The sequence below is a fragment of the Tyto alba genome, unplaced genomic scaffold (assembly GCF_018691265.1).
Source record: "Tyto alba isolate M040663 unplaced genomic scaffold, T.alba_DEE_v4.0 Super-Scaffold_2, whole genome shotgun sequence".
Classification (NCBI taxonomy): Eukaryota; Metazoa; Chordata; class Aves; order Strigiformes; family Tytonidae; genus Tyto; species Tyto alba.
This window is the reverse complement of record NW_024881282.1, coordinates 26,024,167-26,045,336: the sequence shown is the minus strand read 5'-3', so window position 1 is coordinate 26,045,336 and position 21,170 is coordinate 26,024,167. Positions and strand designations below refer to the sequence as shown.

The window sequence follows — 21,170 nt, the reverse complement described above, 5'->3', positions numbered from 1 at the left end:
GCTTTCTATCATTTAATAGTCAGCTACCTTTCAAAACTGCCTGGGAAGCTTGGCTCTTCTCAGACGAGGAACGATGCAGTAAAGCTACTGAGGGGTGTAAAAAAAAAAGGTAAAATGAATATTATAACAGACATTTCTTGTCTGTAAATGTGATCTCTAGTTTATTTTAATAGCTATACTAAAACCCCAAGGTATAGTTAACAGTATTATATGCCTTGTGTCTTTATAGAAGAAAACATCCCCAAATGCATTTTCTAATTTACAAGCCTGTGACAAATCCAAGCTGCTGAGAAATTAAACTTTAAAAATATGTCTTGGGGTGATAGAGGACCACTATTAACACTATCATAATTGTACACCACTAGCATCAAATCTGACGTTTCTGTTTAATATGTTTTGCTAAGGGTATAGCGTTTTATGGCCTCCCAATGAAATCAAATCCAACCCAGACGTTTTCACTTTTCTAATATATTTCACTTCAAGGTTTTAAAGCTGCCATTTCTGTTTCTTTCTTTCTTTTCCTCCGAAAAGGTTGATCCCCTGGCATCCATTAATTCCACAAGAGCCTAGTACTGGGTCAATGAGTCAGTCATGACTACCTCCATTAACTGCATTAATTCACACTAAAGCACCTTAATGACATTTTGTCAGAGCTACCTTTCTAACTTCTAAACACACTATTCAGAAAGTAGTATAACAAGTTTGAGAGGCATTAGGAAAGATTAGTGCCTGAACAGGAGGTTTCGGGGAAGTCAGTGTTACCAAAAACTGGAGAGGGGGGATGGTGGAAAGGAAAAAAATGTGAAAGCTGACTGGCCAAGTTATGGTCATTTCCGGGTGACTTGCTTCCTCAAAGGTCACCCCGCGAACATTCATTCTTCCTCCAGCTTGTACTGATTATCTCGATAGAAGGTCGATGTTGATAAAGGGAGACACAATAAAATAAACTCTGTTATCCAGGTTCTCCCTTGTGTGTTACCACTCTAATATAGCACATACCGTATTAATTCTGCTTCATCCATTGTAGGTGAACAGGTTTCTTTGAAAATGAAACAAACCAGCCCAAATGTAAGGAACAAAATTGTCTAAGTAGTTCCTTAATCATTCATTAAGCAATAATCTATCATATGCTACATTTTGCAAAGATGGTGTACCTTTTTCCACAATTCAAGATGTAGCAATTACAGCTTGTTTTTCAGACTGATCAAACTACTGCCACAGCCTTATTTTCATTAGCTCAGCGTGAAACAATTTAGTTCCAGAGGAGACTACACATACGCAAAGGGAGAGAGGGAAGGAGGGAGGGGAAAGGGAGAAAGGGAGAAACAGAGAGAGAGAATGCCAGGACGTGTGTGTGAAGAAAGGAGACTGACCCACAGAATTGCAGCTCCCTAAAGACTTATACGTTCATTTGCAAATGTCAGTATTTGTTTTTTAAATACTAATGCAGAATTTCTTAAAAGTGGTTTGGATATTTCTTTTAAAACTACGAAGCTGCAAAAGAACACTGTTGTGGAAGTGTCTGCATCACTTAAAAATCAGAATTTACTAGTTAAAAGTGACCTACTTCAGAAGTGACTTAAGCACTTAAGAATAAAGCATCTGATAGTTCTCTTTATTAAACAGTAACTGATGAAAGAAATCATAATACTGTTTTTACTTGCCTAAAAAAAAATAATTTAAAAGGATTTTTTTAATTAGGCCTTGCTAATAAAGAATAAAAGCAATTCATATCATTATTTAATACAGTACTTTAAAGCAAAAATTGTGGCCATCTTACAATACACAGCATTGAAGAATGTCAGATTAATTCATTCCACATGCATTTTAAATTATTTCATAACCTGTGCCACAGTAATTAATGAGATTAGTGAGATGAGAGATTAAATGTATTTAAAGCAGCTCAGATGAATTTCAAATATATGATAAGGAATACATGAATAATGAACACTTGTTATTCTTAATAGTTTTCAAAGTTTGCTGCTTTCATGGATAGCCCATATTCCATGCACCTAATATTTACTATAAAAACTCAAACAATCTTTAGGCTGGGAAAACAATTTACAGTGCGTATATCACGTGGGAATCCACGCTGCCAAAGACCCTCATTTATAACTGTGTGCAGCCAGAAGATACACAAGTATGCAGAACATTGACAGAGAACATGCTTTAAAATTTTGTACTCACACGCAACCTCTATACATCTTCTCTTTTGTACACTATCTACTTTCACGCAGGACTGCTAGATAAATATTACAAGATGCCAGACAGCTGAACATGAATTTTTGGATGTTTCACACTCAGAGCTGAAGGTCTTTTGTTATGCAAGACAGTTGTTGCTGCTCTTAGGAGATCGCGCAAAATGGGTAGAGAATTTGAAGGGGTCTCTTGGTGGCTCCCCACACCTCTCTGCTTTTCCAGCCCCTGAAAACTTGGTTAAAATACTTAAAAAGCCTGCAAGGCATTCCAAGCAGTAGCACAACTAATCTGAAAAAAATGGGGTATTTTGAGTATTAATAATAGTTCAGTTTCCCATCCTTCTGCAGAATGAACTCTGAGGCCTCAGGGAAAAGTTGGCCCTGATGTCATGGCATTGAGAAATGCAGTTCATTAAGATCTTAGGCAACAAACAACAGCAACAATTAGCTGCTATACTCATTCTTGATTTATCGCTAAGAAACACAGGATCTACAAATGGAAAGGGCCTAAAGGGTCAACCAGCACATCCTCTTGCCAATTCATGATTGTCCCTGATGCCTTTCCAGTGTTTTGCCAGTCTAGGTTTCTAAGAAGCTTGAGAAATACAGATTTTTCTACTTCCTCTTGTGAGGATATTCAAATTCAGAGAATACTCAATTTTACTTTAACTTTTCATAATCTGCTGGTTAAATAAGCATTTTTCAACTCTGGTCCCTTTCTTCTGAGGTTTACCTCTTTGTTCCCTGACAAACAATTCTTCTTCCTTTCATATGTTTGCCTATTTCATAGCATTTATGTTACCATGTCTTCACATTTAGACATTAATTAGCCTACACATACACACATTTTTCTTCCTGTATCCAGATCCTTAAACACATTTGCTGCTCTTCTTATGTCTCCCTCTGGTTTGGGTATAGACTTCCACTAGCTAGTTTCCAGCAAATAAAGCACTAAGAATTTGTTTTATCCAACATGAATGCATAATAAAAATGGAATAAGGAAAAAAAAAAACAAAACACCTTGTGTTCTCCAAGAACATCAGAGCTCTGAAATAAATGAATGACTAATCAGACTGTTCCAGGTAGAATTTATATGCCATGAGATATTCTAGTTGTTATAATGCTAAGGATATAGTTTTGGTATCGCTCTAAGCTTTCTGCCATCCTGCCTTCAGGTTTCCTTGTTAAACTGAACACAATGCATTGACATATATTGTTTAGGCTACTGACATGTACTTCAGTAGACTTATTCCACTAGTGGATTTGTATTAATATATAATAAATTAATTTGATGATGCAATATGTTGAACGTTGATATTAAATACATTTTAAAATCTCCTCTCATTTCTACCTTTTTTTTTACTTTTTCTTTTTTATTTAGATAATGAACTTTTTCTATTTGCTGTATCATCCCTTAAAGATTCAGCTTATTTTCAAATCTGCTTTTGTTTATCTATTTTTATCTTAAACTGAATCAACTCATAAAAGATCAATTCAAGGTTAATTTCTAAATTCACCTTCCTTGTATCTTCATTAATTAACAAAACCATATTTTAAACAGCATCTTTAATCCCTAAAGTATCCCTGAACAGATAGGTCAGGGATTATCTGGAGAAAACATTTATTGGCTAACATAGCTCATCTGTGCCTCCCATATTAGATTTTCTGTAATGACTTAGCTCCAAGTAGTATTTCTCTTTCTAATGGCATAACAGAAATGTATATATATCTAAATCTGACTCTGGGGCTCTATGGCAGGCTCCCAAATGTATTCTAGAATACATTATTTTACAATCTTTCCCCCAGTGCAACTCTGACCCTTAATTGTTACTATTTTATCCAAGTTATCCCCAACTCCCTTTTATAATTCAATGACATTAAAGTACATGGCTAGCCCACATTTTCACCTTTTGCTTTCCATTTCTGAAGGTATCTGGTTTTGAACATCTTTTTAATACTTGTTTTATTTTAATAGCTTGGGGTTTTTTACTGCAAATACATTTTGTATGCAACTCTTCTCCTTCTGTAATTCCTGCATTCTTGTAATAGCTGGCAACAGCAGTTTAAATTACCCCACTTGGTTCATAAGACTCCTGGTATTTTCATACAAATATTTCAGTTCTTTATTTTACTGATAACTCATTCAGTGGCTAGTTTAGGAACAATCCTTTCACTAATTATACACCCTAGTTGAACACCATCCCTCTGTTTGTTCTCAGATATTCCTTTATCTTTTGAAATGCCTTCATGTATTTAACTGCCCTCCTCCTGTGTACTAAAGCCAGACAAGAAGATTACAGTCACTTCCAACCATCTTCCCTTATTCCTCAGTTTAAGGCTCTTATCTTTTGTTTCAGCCCCACTCCAGTGAAGCTGTTTTCCCAGATATTCTGGTGGAATTCCGGGAAAACCAAATTTCATTGAAAGGGAAAAATCAGAATGCCAGCACTCTGAATTTGAAGAAATGGCTGCATTTCAAATATAGTAGATATTAATTCAAATTCCTCCCATGTCCTGAAATTCCTTTTGTTTTTCTTACAAAGGTAACAGAGATAGTACTTAAAATACTACTGACTTCCAGAGGAGCATAAATAAACATGAAATGAGTTGTCAGAGGTTTAGGTTAATTTCTTTTCTTTAAAAAACATTTTCTCCCATATGCTAAGATGACCATATAATTTACAATTCATTATTCCATCTAGTAACTGAATAATAACAGCATGGTTTGTCCACATACACTTCTGAGACTGCTTGAATATTTATGCAAACAGGAGCTCTGGAATAAAAATAATTCAACAGTTTTACGTCTTCTTCTTTTGTCAAGATAAGTAAAAAATATAATGGTAATGTGATTTTGACTTTTGCATTTCCTAGTATGTGTGGCAGTATAAAAACAGAAGAGAGATATGTTCAGTTTAAAATAAAGTTTTTAAAAAAAGAACAATTAATAGTATACTGCAGCCTTTGCCTACCTTATTACTAGAAAATGAGAATCAAGAAAGGACCATATTATTCAAAATATTATTAGATTTTGGTTTCTTTCTGATAAGGTCCCATGTATAGGAACAATAACCCTTTGTATTTAACAATAGTTAAGGAATAACAACAGTAAAATCACCCTGCTCTCGGGCTGTTTCTGTATATCGTGTAGAAGTTGTTTTAATCTAATGTGTATTGTTGCATAATATCCCCAGGCACATTCAAGTAAAAGCTAAAGCTGTACAGAAAAGCCAACATTTTAAATGGGTCTTGTCATTAATGCTTTATTAATTGCCCCAGGCAATGCAAACCCAGAGCTAGGCAAGCTATAACAATATGACACTTTAAGGTCAAATCCAATTCCTGCTGTGTTTTATGGAGTGGGCCAAATATTGAGTTAACAGCAGGAAAGAACAGTTTATTGGGCTTTTCTCCATCTCCTGATTATCTGATCTAAATTAGATCAGTTAGGTTGTTTTTCTGTAAAAACAAAACACCTTTTGTCCACTCAACTTCAAAGAATCTTTGATTGTTTCTGTTAGAACAATAATCTTTAGTAACATCTACCCTTTATTTAAACTATAACTAGTGTACTAAGTATAAAGATATGAAATATAAACCCCTCTTTGTCCCCACATAAACCAAAATACCATAAACGAAAATGAACATTTATCTACTTATTTAATGTATATGTTACCTTCACATCTGAGGTATCTCTTTGGCTGTTCCTCCAAGACCTGGCTACTGAAGAGAAGGTTCGATCTGGGTGGTCAAACTTGCCATCATTTGCATTTAGAAAGAACGTTGTAAAGGGCTCCTGTAGTCAGTGAAATGAAGATAGATTAAGAAAACAGCAGAAGGAATCATGCAGCAGGTTTCTAACAAAATTCAAATTACTTTTGCAGATGAAAATGCTTCATAAAGGCAGAATTAAAGAAAAATATGGCACCTCATAGTTATATCTGTGCATATGTATTTGTACTGAATATCTTACTACATTTATTGCCACTAACACATTCTGCACGTGCAGAGATCTTGAGTTCTGGCAGGAAATATTATTTTATATATTCACTCTTCCATAAGACTAATTACCCACCAGTGACAGAACTATGTAGCTTAGTTCTGGTTCACAATGGCTGCCTACTTCACTGCAACCATCATAAACACCCTCTGTGTTATTTATATTACCATGCTTTGCTTACCCCTTGTAACATGAGATGCCAAAATAAAATCTTTAAAAATCCCCCACCTGGATTTTCCTTTTGTTTTGATTTAATTTAAAAGACCTCAGTAGGTTCCACTTTGCCTCACGGTGGGCAGAATGGCTCTACGGTCTTTATGAGGCAGACTATGGTTACAGAATATCTAGCTATATCATTACTTCGAGGCAGAGGTACAGAGACGAAATATTTAGAGTTTTTACTTCTGCTAATTCTATCTGAAACCACACTCCCAACACTTACTAAATGGAAACAGCTATTAATTTTGGGTAGGAAGAGCTCAAGTCTTAGACGGTCTGGAGAACCCATTTTTATGTCACTGCATTCCACTGCAGGGAAGGGGTTGACAGGGGACCAAATCCTCAATTTGACAGCAGAACCTGAATACCGAGATCATTGCCAACTCCCTGGTTTTCCAGCACCACTCCATTAGCTCTCTGATTCACCTAATATTTGACAAGAGGTCCACATGGATGGAAACTATGTCTTCCTCTTTTCCAAAGTCTGATGGGGACTGTTTGAAAAAGCGTCTCTCTTGCTAAATTCATACCCAAATTTATTTCCTTGATCACTTGGAAATTTTGTTAATCAAAACAATTTATAATCAACAGATCATAATTCTTACTACAGTGTTACCCATCTACTATTTGAATTTTGTTCTATATGGCCTCTATCTCCTCTTCTGAAACTTTTGAACAAAACAGGAAACTCCTCCATTAACTAGGCTATTTTTGGAAATTATGTCACATTATACACATTGTGCTTAAATTACTCAAGATTAAAGTAATTAATTTTTTGTATCATTTAAGAGCAATTAAAATATACATAAGGAAAGCATGAATGCAAAGTTAGTGAAAGAATCCAAAAAGAGGAAGAAAATAAAAGCGGGAATTCAGACTTCCAGACACTATTGTTTTTCTCATCTTTACTCTGCCTGTCTTCCCAATTAATCTTTTCTATCATACACAACAGTCAACACAAGACACTTTCTTTCAAAGATGAGAAAACCTCTAAATTTCTCTTTCTAAATAAGAAGGAACGGAACATCTCTCTTATTGTCATCATAGTATGCCAGGACCTTTGAGGCAGCCTAAGGGAATTGTTTATAGCTGAATAAATAATTTCTTGTTTGTTTTTTTTTTTTTTTTGTTTTTTCTTTTTTCCAGCCAGGGACAGTGTCTTAACTTTCAGTGTCAATATGAAAAATAGTGCAAATAGGGAATTATTTTCATTATAATAATGCAAAAATTTCTACTGCTAATTGAAGGGGGGGGGGGTGTCTGTATTTTTTTTTCCTCTTAAAACACTGGGGATTTATTTTTAAAAGTTAGATTCTAAATAATAGTTAACAACCTAAGAAATATACTTTCAACAGTGCATTTATTGCCATCGAAGAATCCTAGTATGTGTTAAATAATTAATTAAAAATAACTAAACTACATATAAAATCATCACAATATCATTTCTTGTTGGGGAACCCTAGCTCCCATTGCACAATGACTTTGCATTCATGACTATTGAACAAGTATGTGGCAAGTGAGAAACAGGTTTATAATTCAAACAGTATTTAATTTAATTTAATAGTAGCTCAACTTGACAAGCAGCAAAAAAGTATCGCAATGAACTGAAATACTTAAAGAAAATAAATTAAATTTTTGTGTGTCCAGATTTTACAGTGATACATATAGTGAACTTCATGTAAAATATAAATTAAAAAGTGTAAGATTCATACCTAGAGCTAGCAAATGGAAGACAATATTTACAGGAATTGGATTATATTAATTTATCCTAAAATTCTATTAATATTATAATTTTAACATTAAAAATACAGAAATTCTTTTGACATTAGAATTATTTTGGTTTTAATTGAATTCTTCCCCCAATATCTTTGTACATATTTGAAATAGAAATCTTTGCAAGTTGTGCTATTTTTCTATCTTACCCATAATTCTGTCTTCTACTAACCCCTATCTATCACTTTTTTTCTTTATCAGATACATGTAATTTGTTGTGAGTACTACTGTGAAGCAGACTGTGGGTCACTGCTGAGGTTCTGAAATCAGCAGCAACTGATGGATTTAAAAAAATGCAGAAACCAGAAAAATGATGTCATTACAATAAATTATGTAAAAATATTAATCTAGAATTCCATGACGACATTATTTTAAGCATCTGAGACAAATACACAAAAGCAAAAAAAAATAATAATCCACGATTAAACCTTTAATAGCTGAGCACTACAGGGTGCCCTATTATGCTATCCTGCTATGACCTGTTGAGCCTATCTTTTTAGATTTTTAATCCTTAGCAGAAATTCATAGCTTTCATTTGCTTTATCTCAGACCTCTCACAAAATCTGAAAGTAATTTTTGTTCTCTGGAAAGTCAAGTGCTTATATTGTATAAATACAATTCATATCTGTATATTCATTTAAACACTGTTATTCTTATGGTGCTGCTTACTGTCACTTCATGTAAAGGTTTTGCTGCTGTGAAAGCTATAAAGCTGCACAAAGTTTTCATTATAACCCCATCTCACCCATTCCTAATATTCTGAATAAAATTCACGCCTTGTTCACTGCCAACAAGAACAGTACTTGATTACATGGGGTACTTGATTACAATGAATACAAGCCTGAGCCATGGGAACATGGAATTTTTCAATTCAACAGCACTTCTCTCCTTACATCTCCTTTTAACAGTGCCTACTGCCATTTGAAACATTTATGGTGGATGTAGGGGAGAGAGGAGGAAAGGACGTGTCATTCTAAGACATCTAATGTCACACAAAAATGTATTTTCAGCCATTTGTAAGAGGAGAAAAAGAGCATTTGTGGTTTCAAGTCCTCCCCACCTTTGAATCTCACTAAAAACTGGTTTCAGCTCAATCAGACCTGCCTCATAATAAATCCAGAATTTCCTCTACCTTGTACGAGTACTTAGTCATTGTAAAAGGAACTGGAAACCAATTATTTTCTACAAGCTTCCTGACTACCACATGCTCTCTAATACTGGTCTCTGTTTCAATGAAGATGTAACTGATACACACAAACACAACTTCTTCAACAGCAACTACTGAGAGCATTCAATTGCACCATAACTCTAGCCTATTTCACTTAAAAATCTGGAAAAAAAAAATGCTGATATTCACATTCTGCATTATTCAAGCCAGAACTTATTCATCTGTCTACTCTTCAGGTTGATATTCAAGTCACTGGAGGATATAGCATTCTCATGTAGCATTCTTGGTTTAAACTATTCTGCCTTCTGAAACTTAAATATTCACTGGGCCAAATGGAAAGTACATGAAAACAAAATAACTCTTGAATCAGGTGGTAAGGTCACCTAGCCATAAACTATGGATTTTTAATTTCATTTATACAAAAATGGAACTATGTCAACAGAACAGTGTATCCCTTCCCAGAATACCTTTTATTCTGTTTGCAGGAGCAAACTTGTGGGTGATGTTGGCTGCTACAGAATAAGTAGAATTTCTTGGGTTTATATCTAAAGATGTGTGATGTGCAAAAAAAGTTTAACCATGGTGTGATTTCAGTAACAACTCAAAGGAGTGGAAGGCAATATTATATAAATCATGGTGTTCTGTGTTACTTTTTATCATCATTATTAACCTGACTGAACAATACGGTAGACTTTGACATTCATTATCTATCACTGTAAAGTAGTTATCTAGTCTTTAATCTAACCCTCAATTTAGAAAGAAAGCTGATTACTTTCAAGAAACAGTTGATTTTGGATATAAACCTAACACTTCTGGAGATCATGTGGGATTCATTTGTAATTATAGCAGTAAATATTTCTAAGCTGTGGCTCAGTTAATTTCTTAAGAAGCTAGTTAGAGGATTATTTCTTGACCTTTCAGAATTCTAGCATGATGTACTCATCTGAAATATACAATTGATTAGTTTAAATAAACATTCACAGGTAAATTAAGAATGATAATTTCAGTTCACATGTGAGTGTGTGCATGCACATGTGTGTGTGTGTGTGTGTGTGGCCTGGTGAGGCTGAACCATCGCTTAACCTGAAACTGCCTTAATTTTCCTCCTAGAAGTCTTACAGAAGAGAATGGAGCACACTTGGATTCGTACAGTCAACATACAGAAAATACAAACAGAAGCTTTGCAGATGCACTAGTGGCTCATAGCTTCAGTTAAGGATTACAACCTATTCTATTAAGTGTAAGGCAGAAGAAGAACAAAAAAGAATAAAAAAAATATATTTGCTGTAATTATCAGTAGCTTCAACATCTTATATGCTAAGCCACTGCCATATTTTTGAAAATATAATGAAATAGGTCACTTTTAAATATGGATTTTTACTGGACACTCAGTACACAAAAGAACTAGAGAGAAAACCGTTCTACCAGTGAAAAAATTATGAATGACTAAATGAAGGCAGAGACTGAATTTTTATAAAAATGGATTAAACAGGACAGAACTGAGGCTAAGGCATAAAGTGCCTTTTATAAAAGTAGCCTGATACGTCAGATAAAGGAAAGCAACAGAGGGAAATATAAAGCAGTAGGGAGCAGATTATCACAGAATTGACTCAGAAATATGATATTATAAGCAATGTTTTGAAGAGAACTGACAGGAACCAGATTGCAGCTGTCAAAGCCAAACAGCAAGAGCAAGATTCAAAAAAAAAATTTAAGGTTTTGTGGCAATTACACAACTCTATATATACATACTTCAGGGTGACTGAAACTTCCTCTCCTACTGCAACTGCTGTTTCCTCCAATACAAAGATAGTAGTTTCTTCACCTGGATCCCCATTACTCTATGCTGGTTTGTTCTGCTTCTATCCAGACCATCTCATTCCCAGTATACTTTTTGTCACAGCTTTTTGTTTGATTGCTTGTTTTCTCTCTTTTTTCTTTCTCTTTTCTTTTATTCTTTGCTCTACGCAGTCTTCTCTCATGATTTTACTTTCCACTCCTCTCTTTCACTCTCAGTTTGTTGTCACTTTCTACCAAAAGCTCTGCTGGACACATCTCTTCCCATGAATATTCTCCAATCTCTTAAAATACTGAAAGCATTTTTCTGTCTGAAACTCTGCATCTCTTAATTGTCACTTTCCTCTTCCTAGACTCGACTGTAATTTATCTTTTATAAAATGTTCTTATACAGTCTTCTTCACAAACTTATACCAAAACACTAGCTCAAAAACTTCATGAGCAAAAAATCCTACTTTAACTTCCAGAAATCTGACTTAGCTTTATCTATCAACTTTACTGGCATAATCTTCTCCCTTAGGATTTTTCATCCTTTAATTTGTAGCCAAAAATATCTCTCTAAGGATCATTAGGACTTTATAATCCTCATAGCTACAAACTTTCCAGGTCTCTATACACATTTTCATATCTTCACTTTGGGTTTCCATATGCAGCCTTACCCAATTTCATCATGCTATTTCCTTTTTCTCTTTTCTGAGCTTTAAACTTTCCCTATGTCTGTCTCCCTCTCACTTATGTTGTCTCCTCCCATTAGTGATTGCTTTTCTTTGCTGGTCACTCCTATTTAAATAATCTTTAAAATACCTATCTAGGTGTGCCCCTGTATTTAAATTCTCCATTTGTTGTTTTCACCTTCTTGCTATCAGCAATCTCTTCCCTGGAAAACACTGCTTTAGATTTTATTTTCTTCTTTCTATTCTCACATATATTGTTTGCTCTAACAAACATAATTTGTCAGGTCTATATTGCAAGGCCACCAAGGCAGAGACCTTGTTCTCTCACTCTTTTAGGTCAGAAGAGAAAGAGCGCAAGAACACCTACAGTATTACATAAACAACAGCAGTAAAAATGACACAGCATTATCCTAATACAGGAAATGAATACTCCTTGGTGTGCTGTACATTCAGCTTGTAAGCAGACTTTCAGACCTAAGAATTGGCCGGATAGCAAGAGGGGATCTTTTGTTGAATAGCAGCCAAAATTAATAGATAAACATGCAAGTAAACCCACTGTTTTTAATATACTTTAATGCAACAAAGAAGCATAAAATGTGAGCTATAAAATGTATTCACAGTACATGAATAATTTAGCAACATCTAAAAGGAGTACAGTGATCACCCCATATAGGAGTGTAATCAACGTTTAGTTTCCCTTGGATTAAGAAGAAGTATATCGTGAACTCTTAGACACATCAACTCTTCCCTCCTGAGCAGAAAAACAGGACATGTCTAAGGGAAGCTGAGATGAGTGAAAACTCAGATGTCAAGCTTTGTGCAGCTCTTTTTTGCTTGGTTGTGTGTGAAACATGCTTAGAATACACCTCATGCAACAGATTTTTATTGGCAGGGTGTAGTTTAAGTTCAGTAATTACACAGTGACTCAATTTTTCACTAATTCAGGTTTCTATGTTAAATCTTCAGTCTCTCATCAACACTCCTTCTTCTGTAATTCATCGTGTTAACACATAAACTGAATTCAGATTCATTTTATCTTTGAAGTTCGGCCACCTTCCGTAGATCTGATTTTGAGGACTGGATTTAAGAATGAGGTTTCCAGAACTGAAATAGCAGTTTGAAGTTAGAATCTACATTTTTACATTTCTGAAAACTCTAAGTTATTAATCCATTGAGTAGCATACTTCATTTGCATAATATATTACGCCATACTGCTTTAATATAAAACTGGTTCTATAATTCCCCTCTCAGTTTGACACAGTTTAATGTGCTTTTTACAAAATGTTTTTCTTTAATGTTGTATATAACTGTCCCTAGCTGAAAATAATAAATGAATATACGAGTAATATCAGGTTTCTACTTTGTTTAGAGACTTTTTTTTTAGATGGATTTAGTTTTAGATGGATTTTCCTCATGTGTCCTTAGACCACCACAATTTTGTGTCTAAATATATTTCAGATCGCTTGGGTAGGAGGGACCCCCGGTCACTACAAATGAGTATACACAGTATACCTAGAGAATTTCTGAGATTTTAAAGTAGGGAAGAACAATGAGATTTTGATAGAAATGTACCTTCAGTAAAAAAAAAAAAAATCAAGATAGTGGTGCAAGATAGTGGTGAGAGAAGAGATGCTGTAGAAAAAGATATTAATGGAAACCAGAATCCAGAAATACTCACAATACGAACAAGCCAAGCCAATGTAGAAGTAGATGTAGAGTAGTGGGTGTTATAATGATAAGGTGGAGTCTGGTCATCTTCCCATGTCTCATACCGCTCTGCATAGAAGACTGCTCTCTTTGGGTTCAAAGCACCAATAGGCTGCAAAGGGGGAAGAGGTCAAATATATTATCAGCTGAAGGGCAGCATGTCTGATGTGTCATAGGTTAATTCTGCATTAAGATTCACTGCACAAGAGAGACTCTGTAACCAAACTCATTCCATGCTGTGGTAATCCTTTCAGATTGCTATAATCTTAGATTTTCTTTTCAAAGGCTTTGTGTACTAAAAGTCTTATGTGTCTCCTTATTTTAATTGACAAATATAAGTGATCCACATCTGCAAACTTTCAAGACCTTGAAGTATGAGTTGTTTCCCAATTAATTCAGTTAACATTGTTCTGGAAATAGACTTCTAAAACTGCATTTAAAATGCATTGAGGCCAAACTAATATTTCTGTTGCTGTCATTTACCATAATCACACAGCTAATGAAAAGTGACTTTTGCTCACACAGGATACTTTGTAATGCACAGTTCATGATGAAAAGATTTCACGTGGAACTGCTGATGGTGTCTGGTGATCCTAAGCAGAAATACTTAAAAACCATGCATACTCCTGCAGGACTGGATGTACTTTCTAACTGAACAAAGCCATGTTTTACTGAGCAAAGCAAACAAGCTTTGTACTTAAGAACAATAGAATTTGGAAATTATACACTAATTCAAAGTCCATTCTGAGCATACGTAACAGACAATCTATACAAATTAGGTAAAAAACAAAAGAAATTCAACACAGTAGTAGCAACTGTTGGTTTTGATGTGTCTACTTAGGGGACACATGCTCTTCTATTATTTTTTTAAACCCACTTTAACTGAGAATTCTTTTTCAATATGTATTGGTTATTGTGTGTCCAAAAGTCTCTGGGATAAAAAAAACAGGAAGCAACTAAAATTTTGAAATAAATATGTAAGTAATCTTAAATCTATTTTACAGATGAGGTAGCAATAGTGTATTTACTACCTACTTGCAAAGAATCTTCAGATTTTAGCTTTTGTAGTAAAATTAACCAACCGCACAAAGTGTCATACTTAGAGGAGAGCATACCTCCACATCAAAGATTATTATTATAATTTTAAATGATTACTTCATTTGTATTAATCAAAAATGAAGAGTTAGAATTTATATTATTAAGAGAATTACAACTTGAAAACAAACATATACTCAAGGACTTTGACCCTTTTCAAAATGTTACCAGATATTCTCACATTTCATTTTACTGCACAATTTTTCTACTGAGCTAAAAACCAAAGTCATTTGGAATGGAAATAGCAGTACAAGGTCAAAACAGTGTGTTTCACTACACTATGTATGTAACTGAACAATTTTAAAGTTACAAGTATTTTATTCCTTCAGTGTTATGTTTTTTGAAATGGCTGTTTAAAAGGTTGACACAGAACATGATGTTTTCCAATTTTACATATTAAAGCTTGTTTTTAAATAGTGGTGTTTGATGAACACTTATATTTTAAAATGTTATGAATTCACTATCACATGAAACACTCAGGATGCTTAATACTTTGCTGTGTCATGGAGATGTTAATAGCTTTCTCATAAGTGTAAAATGTATGAGTAATCCCTAAGGATCAGTGTTATCTGGTGCAGATTGCACTGCAAGACCTCACAAAACATTCTTGAAAAAGAAGTATGAGCCATTCCCTAACACTTTCCAGGCTTGTTTTCCAACTACTGGCAAAAAAAAAAAAGAAAAAAAATTTGCATTTTTGTTATACTCAGTTTCGTTACACATCATGCCACCGTCAGGAAACAGGCTAGCATTATTATAGTCTATAAACTGCCAATATATAAAAATGGTTGTTCAACCACTTACTTGAAAGAGTAACTTATTAAAAGACATTCTTTTCCTATTCGATTGACATACTGCGTAGATATATGTGCACTTTGCTAAATTATAACAGGGCACTGGGTTACTTTGAGAACCGCATGCGACCTGCTGATACCACCCTCATTAAGGTACTGTGCATCCACTTCTCTGGCAGAACAAATTCTAGTCCCCAACTGCACTTTTCAAAAGCTAAAGCAGTAATTCACACCCTAGTCTGTTCACAGGAAATGTTCACCCCCTCTGGGAAGGAAATACAAAATGGCAGACAAATTGGTGAGATTGTATTTTGTAATGGGAAAGTACCCTGAGAATATCTCTTCCTTCCACTGTGAAGGTGCATTTTACCCTACGCTGCTCTGAATTCTGAGGCTATGGAAGACACAGGCGTCATCTGTCACAATATTATTGTACAGATATGTTTTTTCCAGGCACAGTAGAGAGGGGATATGGTGATTAATGCAAGATTGAAAATCAAAACTCCAGGCCTTTCAAAATATATTTGAAGCTGATCAGATGTCTTTTATCAAATAAGCTACTGTAAATTAATTACAGTAACAAGAACTGTGAAACATAACCGATGTTCAAAAATAATTACAAGGTATTTTATTTTATAGACTAGCAAGATTTTAATGATGGTCTAACCCATAGCTTTAAATAACTCTTAAAAAAAATTATATATATATATATATAGTGGTATTTAATGAAAAATGTACTTTCTCTCAAGAATTTGACAATAATTTTCCAAAGTCACATAAAACACTAATGCAAAGACACCATCATGTTTTCTAGGTTCTTCAGGGAGAAGTGTTATTTCAATTTAAAAGATAAAAGATATAAGGTTGTAAAATGGTGCATTCTCATTTTCATGTAAAAATGCCTGCACAAGTAGCTAAAATAATCTACTTTCAGAAGACATATGTTCAATATATTAAATGATAAACCTTAAAAAGCTGCATTCTGAAGATTACCTTCATCCTCATCAATATTCTTTTCAGAGTGAGAATCCATCTTTCTTTCAATTACTTTAGGATTCATTTGAAGAAAAATGCTGAAATGCACAAGATAGCTGCTGAACAAAATGGAATCTTTAAGTGAAATATCATGAGAGTCATCTCTCTTCTTGCACGGTATGGAAATTTTCATGTGAAAATCTCTGGGAAGTACCCTGTCTGGGAATTACCCATCCTTGCACAGAAAGAAAGAAATGAGGGGGCGAGGTAGAGCTTGTCTTCAGCTAGAAAGTCTCACCTCAACTTCTTTGGACAGGTCCTGGATTGGATGAACTAGAGATCTGGATGGTAGCCTGGGATTTGAGAGACATAGGTTAATTTCTGTCACTCCACAAAGATTTCTAGCGTTCCTGGGTAAACTGCATAGGTATGACTTCCACTTGCAATACAAAGGTGTGCTGGAAATCCCTGAGCTAGGTCTAGAGGGGCTGGTGTGCAAACACGGCACCGTTTATGCAGAGATGGCAAGGGGAATCTCAGTAGTGCAGCTTCGTGGCTGCAGCCCTAGCCAGGGAGGAGAGCTGCCCATGCTCATACACCTCTGCAGTGTCTGGTTCAGCATTACATCAGTTACCTCTGGCCTGTGGCAAAGCAATACAAGGAACAGCTGAGCCCCTTTTTCTCCTTTCCCGTGCAGTACTGGAGGCCCCTGTGTGAACCGCTTCTCTGCACGTTAACAGAAAGTGCTCAAATCTCACATTTTTTTGTTGTGTAATATAAAAACTTGTTGATGAACCACAAATAGATCAGGTTGTGTGTACCGAATGACCATTTTCTGAAAGCAAAAACTTCCATAAATGAAATAGCATGGAATAAATTCAGAGAGGTCTGCCCCTGGATTCCTTAGTGGTTTTTTGATGTCCATGTGGCAAAATTGTGTTACCCAAAGAAATGGTAACAGTTCATCCTCCAGTAAAGACATACATTTTCCATAAAGACTTCAAATCTCAGCTGTAAAAACTAGCAACTAACACAGTTTTTCTCTCATGAGGCATATGTCCTGCTTGGTGACAAGTTTTACAGTAATGGTAGTCTCTCACATTTCTTGTGAAATGTGTAGGTTATATGGAATTTTGGTCACTTATAGTGTCACAATTACAGCATTGCATTGCCATTCTCAGTCCAGAAAGTCAACAACTATGGTTTTAGTCCGATACCATGGCTATAAAAAGGAGATAATTTTTATTATTGGATCAATCCTTCTATCTTTACATGGAAGAATACTTTATTTCAATTTCTGTGAGATTCTACTGCTTTGTAAACTAGTTAAAATGACTTGCACAAACAATTCAAAGGCAAAGATCAATCCATGTACTACGTCTCAGACCAGTACCTTAACCATAAGACTAGTACAGAAACTGAATTTGAGTCAAATTGTTCTGAATATTAAATGAAAAGGTTCTTCTATAATGTTTTATAAAATGCTTTTTCCAAACACACCATTTGTCTTTTTATTAAAAAAAGCCCTTTCTAAGGACTCATATCAAATAGTATTAACCTTTCCTAAAATGGTTTTATAAGATATTCTTTATTCCAACCAAGAAAAACAACTCACTGTGTGACAATGCCTATTTGGTCACTTCACTTCTGATGTACTAAAAGCTACTGTTTGAGTTTATTTTATGCTTCTTTTTCCATTTAAAAATAAAGTAAGTATTTACTTTAACATTAAAAACACACTGTTATTCATGTCATTCTTTTTTGTCTGGCTAATCTCTTTAGACATCTGGCCTTTGAACCACTGTATTGTCAATACATCTAGTGTTTATATTCACTGGACATGTTATGTTAGCTCATGTAATATTTACTGTTTTGCCACCTATCTTCATAGAAATACATTCTCACATGAGAGCAGAACTGAAGGTAGCATCCTAATTATTCAGCCACTGAAATATTCTGTTTATTTTGACTGTAATTCATGCAGCAGCTACCTTATCTGTTTATCACTTTTTTTTTTTTTATTATGTACTATGCAAAATTGTAGCTGGGTACAAAAGAAATCTTGAGCATGCCTTTATGTGGCTTCGGCTGAATACAGACTGAGCTCTTCCTGACTGCTTGCTTTTTTATTAAAAAAACCCATTGAACAACAACCTTTAAGTAGGACATCCTAGGAGGGTACTCTAAAGTTTGAAACAAAATCTAATTTTATCTGAATTTGTAAACAACTTTTCTTCAGCATATCAACATTAACATTATAAAATATAAGAGTTCTGGCAGATCCAAAGTGCCAGAGCTTCACACAGTAAATAAACTTTTTATTTATTAAAAGAGAATGTTTAATTATGTAGCTTAAACCAAGTAAGAATCAAACTCATTTTATTTCTGATGGTAGAGTTGCACGTTGTAAAGAGAGAAGTTTAAGTTACAGAAACTGATTTAATTTTTCAAGTGAGAGTGGCTCTTGATAAGCCCATAAACTCCATTCCACAGCATACACATTTTTGGAAGTATTAAGTGTGGTTTGCCTTGAAATATTCACACTTCGATGCGTTCATTTGCATTATTACATTTAGAAGCCTTGGGGCTTTATCACTTCCTTTTCTTGAAATGGCACAGTAATAAGGAAAAGTGGTTATGCTTATCACCACCCGTCAGTCAAACACCTTCTATATTAACAAAATATAATTTTTTCCACTCAATGAATGGGCGTGTGATGTTTCATACACATGTCAATATTAGTATTACTTTGCCTGGTGAAGAAATCATTTTATTTAACAGGAGGTATGACTGGAAGTAAATGAGAAGAAATTCCCATTTACACTTTAATGAGCAGGGACAATGCAGCATGTCAAACCGATGCATTCACTATAATTTAGGAGTAAAAGTCATACCATTTTGCACAAACAAACCATATCACATCTTAAGTGTGTTGAAACCCCCAAAAACTCTGTGTACAATAAGGGCTGCATACATGTTTCCTGTACTAGCGTTTAATACCATGGGTATTCTTCCAAAAGAAATCTCAATAAAGAAGAAAATAAGCAGATCACCTGGTGGTTTGATAGTGAAAAGATAATCTATGTATCTATGACAGCCTCTTTCATTAGCTTTTCATCCTGTCAAACAATAAATATAACCTTTAACCTTGTATATGTAATGAATAAAACTTGAGCCTACACTGTCTAATCAAATGAGAGGTCCAATATATCCTACTGCTACAGCACCTTCCATGCCCATGAGCCCTGGTTTTAAATCTCAAATTATATGGAAAAGGAAAAAAAAAGCATTGATAAGGGAATTTCCAAACACTTCAAAGGAAAAGGGCAGAGGAATTTTCAGACTAATATTTAAATATAATTGTTCTGAGAGAAAAAGCAACATCTGGATGTAAAAGTACCACAATACAGAGCGCTACATAAAAACAGAATAAAATGGAATGTAAGGAAAGGATAAGTTACATGTCCAAGACAGCTTTGCAAAAATGTAAATATTTGTTTGAGCTAAATGCAAAAGGCATACATTTTACTCTGTCACTGACATCATAAGCAAGCCAAACACATCTAATTTCATTTCCACAAAACATATGAATTGCATTTGTTGTGTATGTTCACTTAGTAGCTGTGATATCACAAGGGTGATGCTTCATATTTTATACAGAAAGCCTAGGAATCAAAGGTTAAAAAATTTCAAAAGAAATACTTTATATGAAATTTTTGCAATAATACAGAAATTAATTATTTTTTTAGAAAGTTAGATTTAGCGTCTACATTTAACTAGCAAAACTCTTTTAAACCAACAAAACAAAGCATGATAGGTAGTTTCTCTTTTAATTGAATTGCTTTTGTGGGCTTTTACCACGTACGTAATAGTGTTAGAATTCTAAATCATTTCAAACGATTGTATTAAGGATAGAGGCTTTGTGAAACCTAAGAAGGGCAAACTTGCAGGAAGACAGAAAGTCAGGAACTGACAAAGGAGATTTTATCCATCAACAGCTTAGCTGGAGGTTCTAATTTGCCATCAAATCTGCAGGAACATTTCTCCATTGCAGGGTAAAATCTGACAGAAGGAAGTGGCTCCTCATGGCAAGGATTCTATGTGTGTCTGCCCCAGAGGTCTGACTGAGGCTTGATAGCACACCCTGGTTCAATAATGTGAACAATAAATCACCAACTCCTGCTTTTAAGCACTAGGCTACTCAGGATTCACCTCTCTAACAAGGAAAGAAGGGGCTTACATACAGATATGGGACGGTATCAAAAATGAAAACAGAATTGACAAGGAAATACTTCAGATACGTTCCAATTTTCAAGATTTTCACTGCTAATGCACAAATTGAAACAGGATGCAAGTAATGTACAACAGCCCACGTGCACAAAGTAAGGCATTTAATATTAACTGCATTGCCTTTTTCAAAACATCATTAATCTATTTTTCCTTTTAAAACCATTGTGAAATGAAACCTATCAGATGTTATTATAGTAAACACTAGAAAAAATTGACAATTACACCCCTTTTATCCTGAGGGATCCCACAACACTTTACAGATTGCACATGTGTTTTCTCATGCATCAATGGGATAAATGCAGCCCAGATATTGCCAGAGAGGAAAGACCATTCTACTTAACTAGTTCTGTGTAGCTTTTTTTTAGTGGTCAAAAACCTAGCTTTTCCAGAGGAAGCCACTGGTAGCTTTTGAATCGGAGAATGCAGTTATCAAATTGGGTAAGAAAAAGTCCTCAGGCAAAACACTGCTGTGCACATTGC

General features: G+C 34.7%; 1 protein-coding gene across 9 annotated transcripts in view; it reads right to left on the bottom strand.

The window, feature by feature from the left end:
• Window positions 1–21,170, bottom strand: part of NBEA (neurobeachin) — a 518,250-nt gene that overhangs the window by 66,297 nt on the left and 430,783 nt on the right. For all 9 annotated transcript variants that reach the window (XM_042793382.1, XM_042793373.1, XM_042793375.1 and 6 more), the window contains 2 exons: window positions 13,508–13,648; window positions 5,875–5,994 (listed from right to left, as the gene is read on the bottom strand). In XM_042793382.1, coding sequence (XP_042649316.1) covers window positions 5,875–5,994; window positions 13,508–13,648 — 261 coding nt within the window. The remainder of the gene's footprint in view (window positions 1–5,874; window positions 5,995–13,507; window positions 13,649–21,170) is intronic.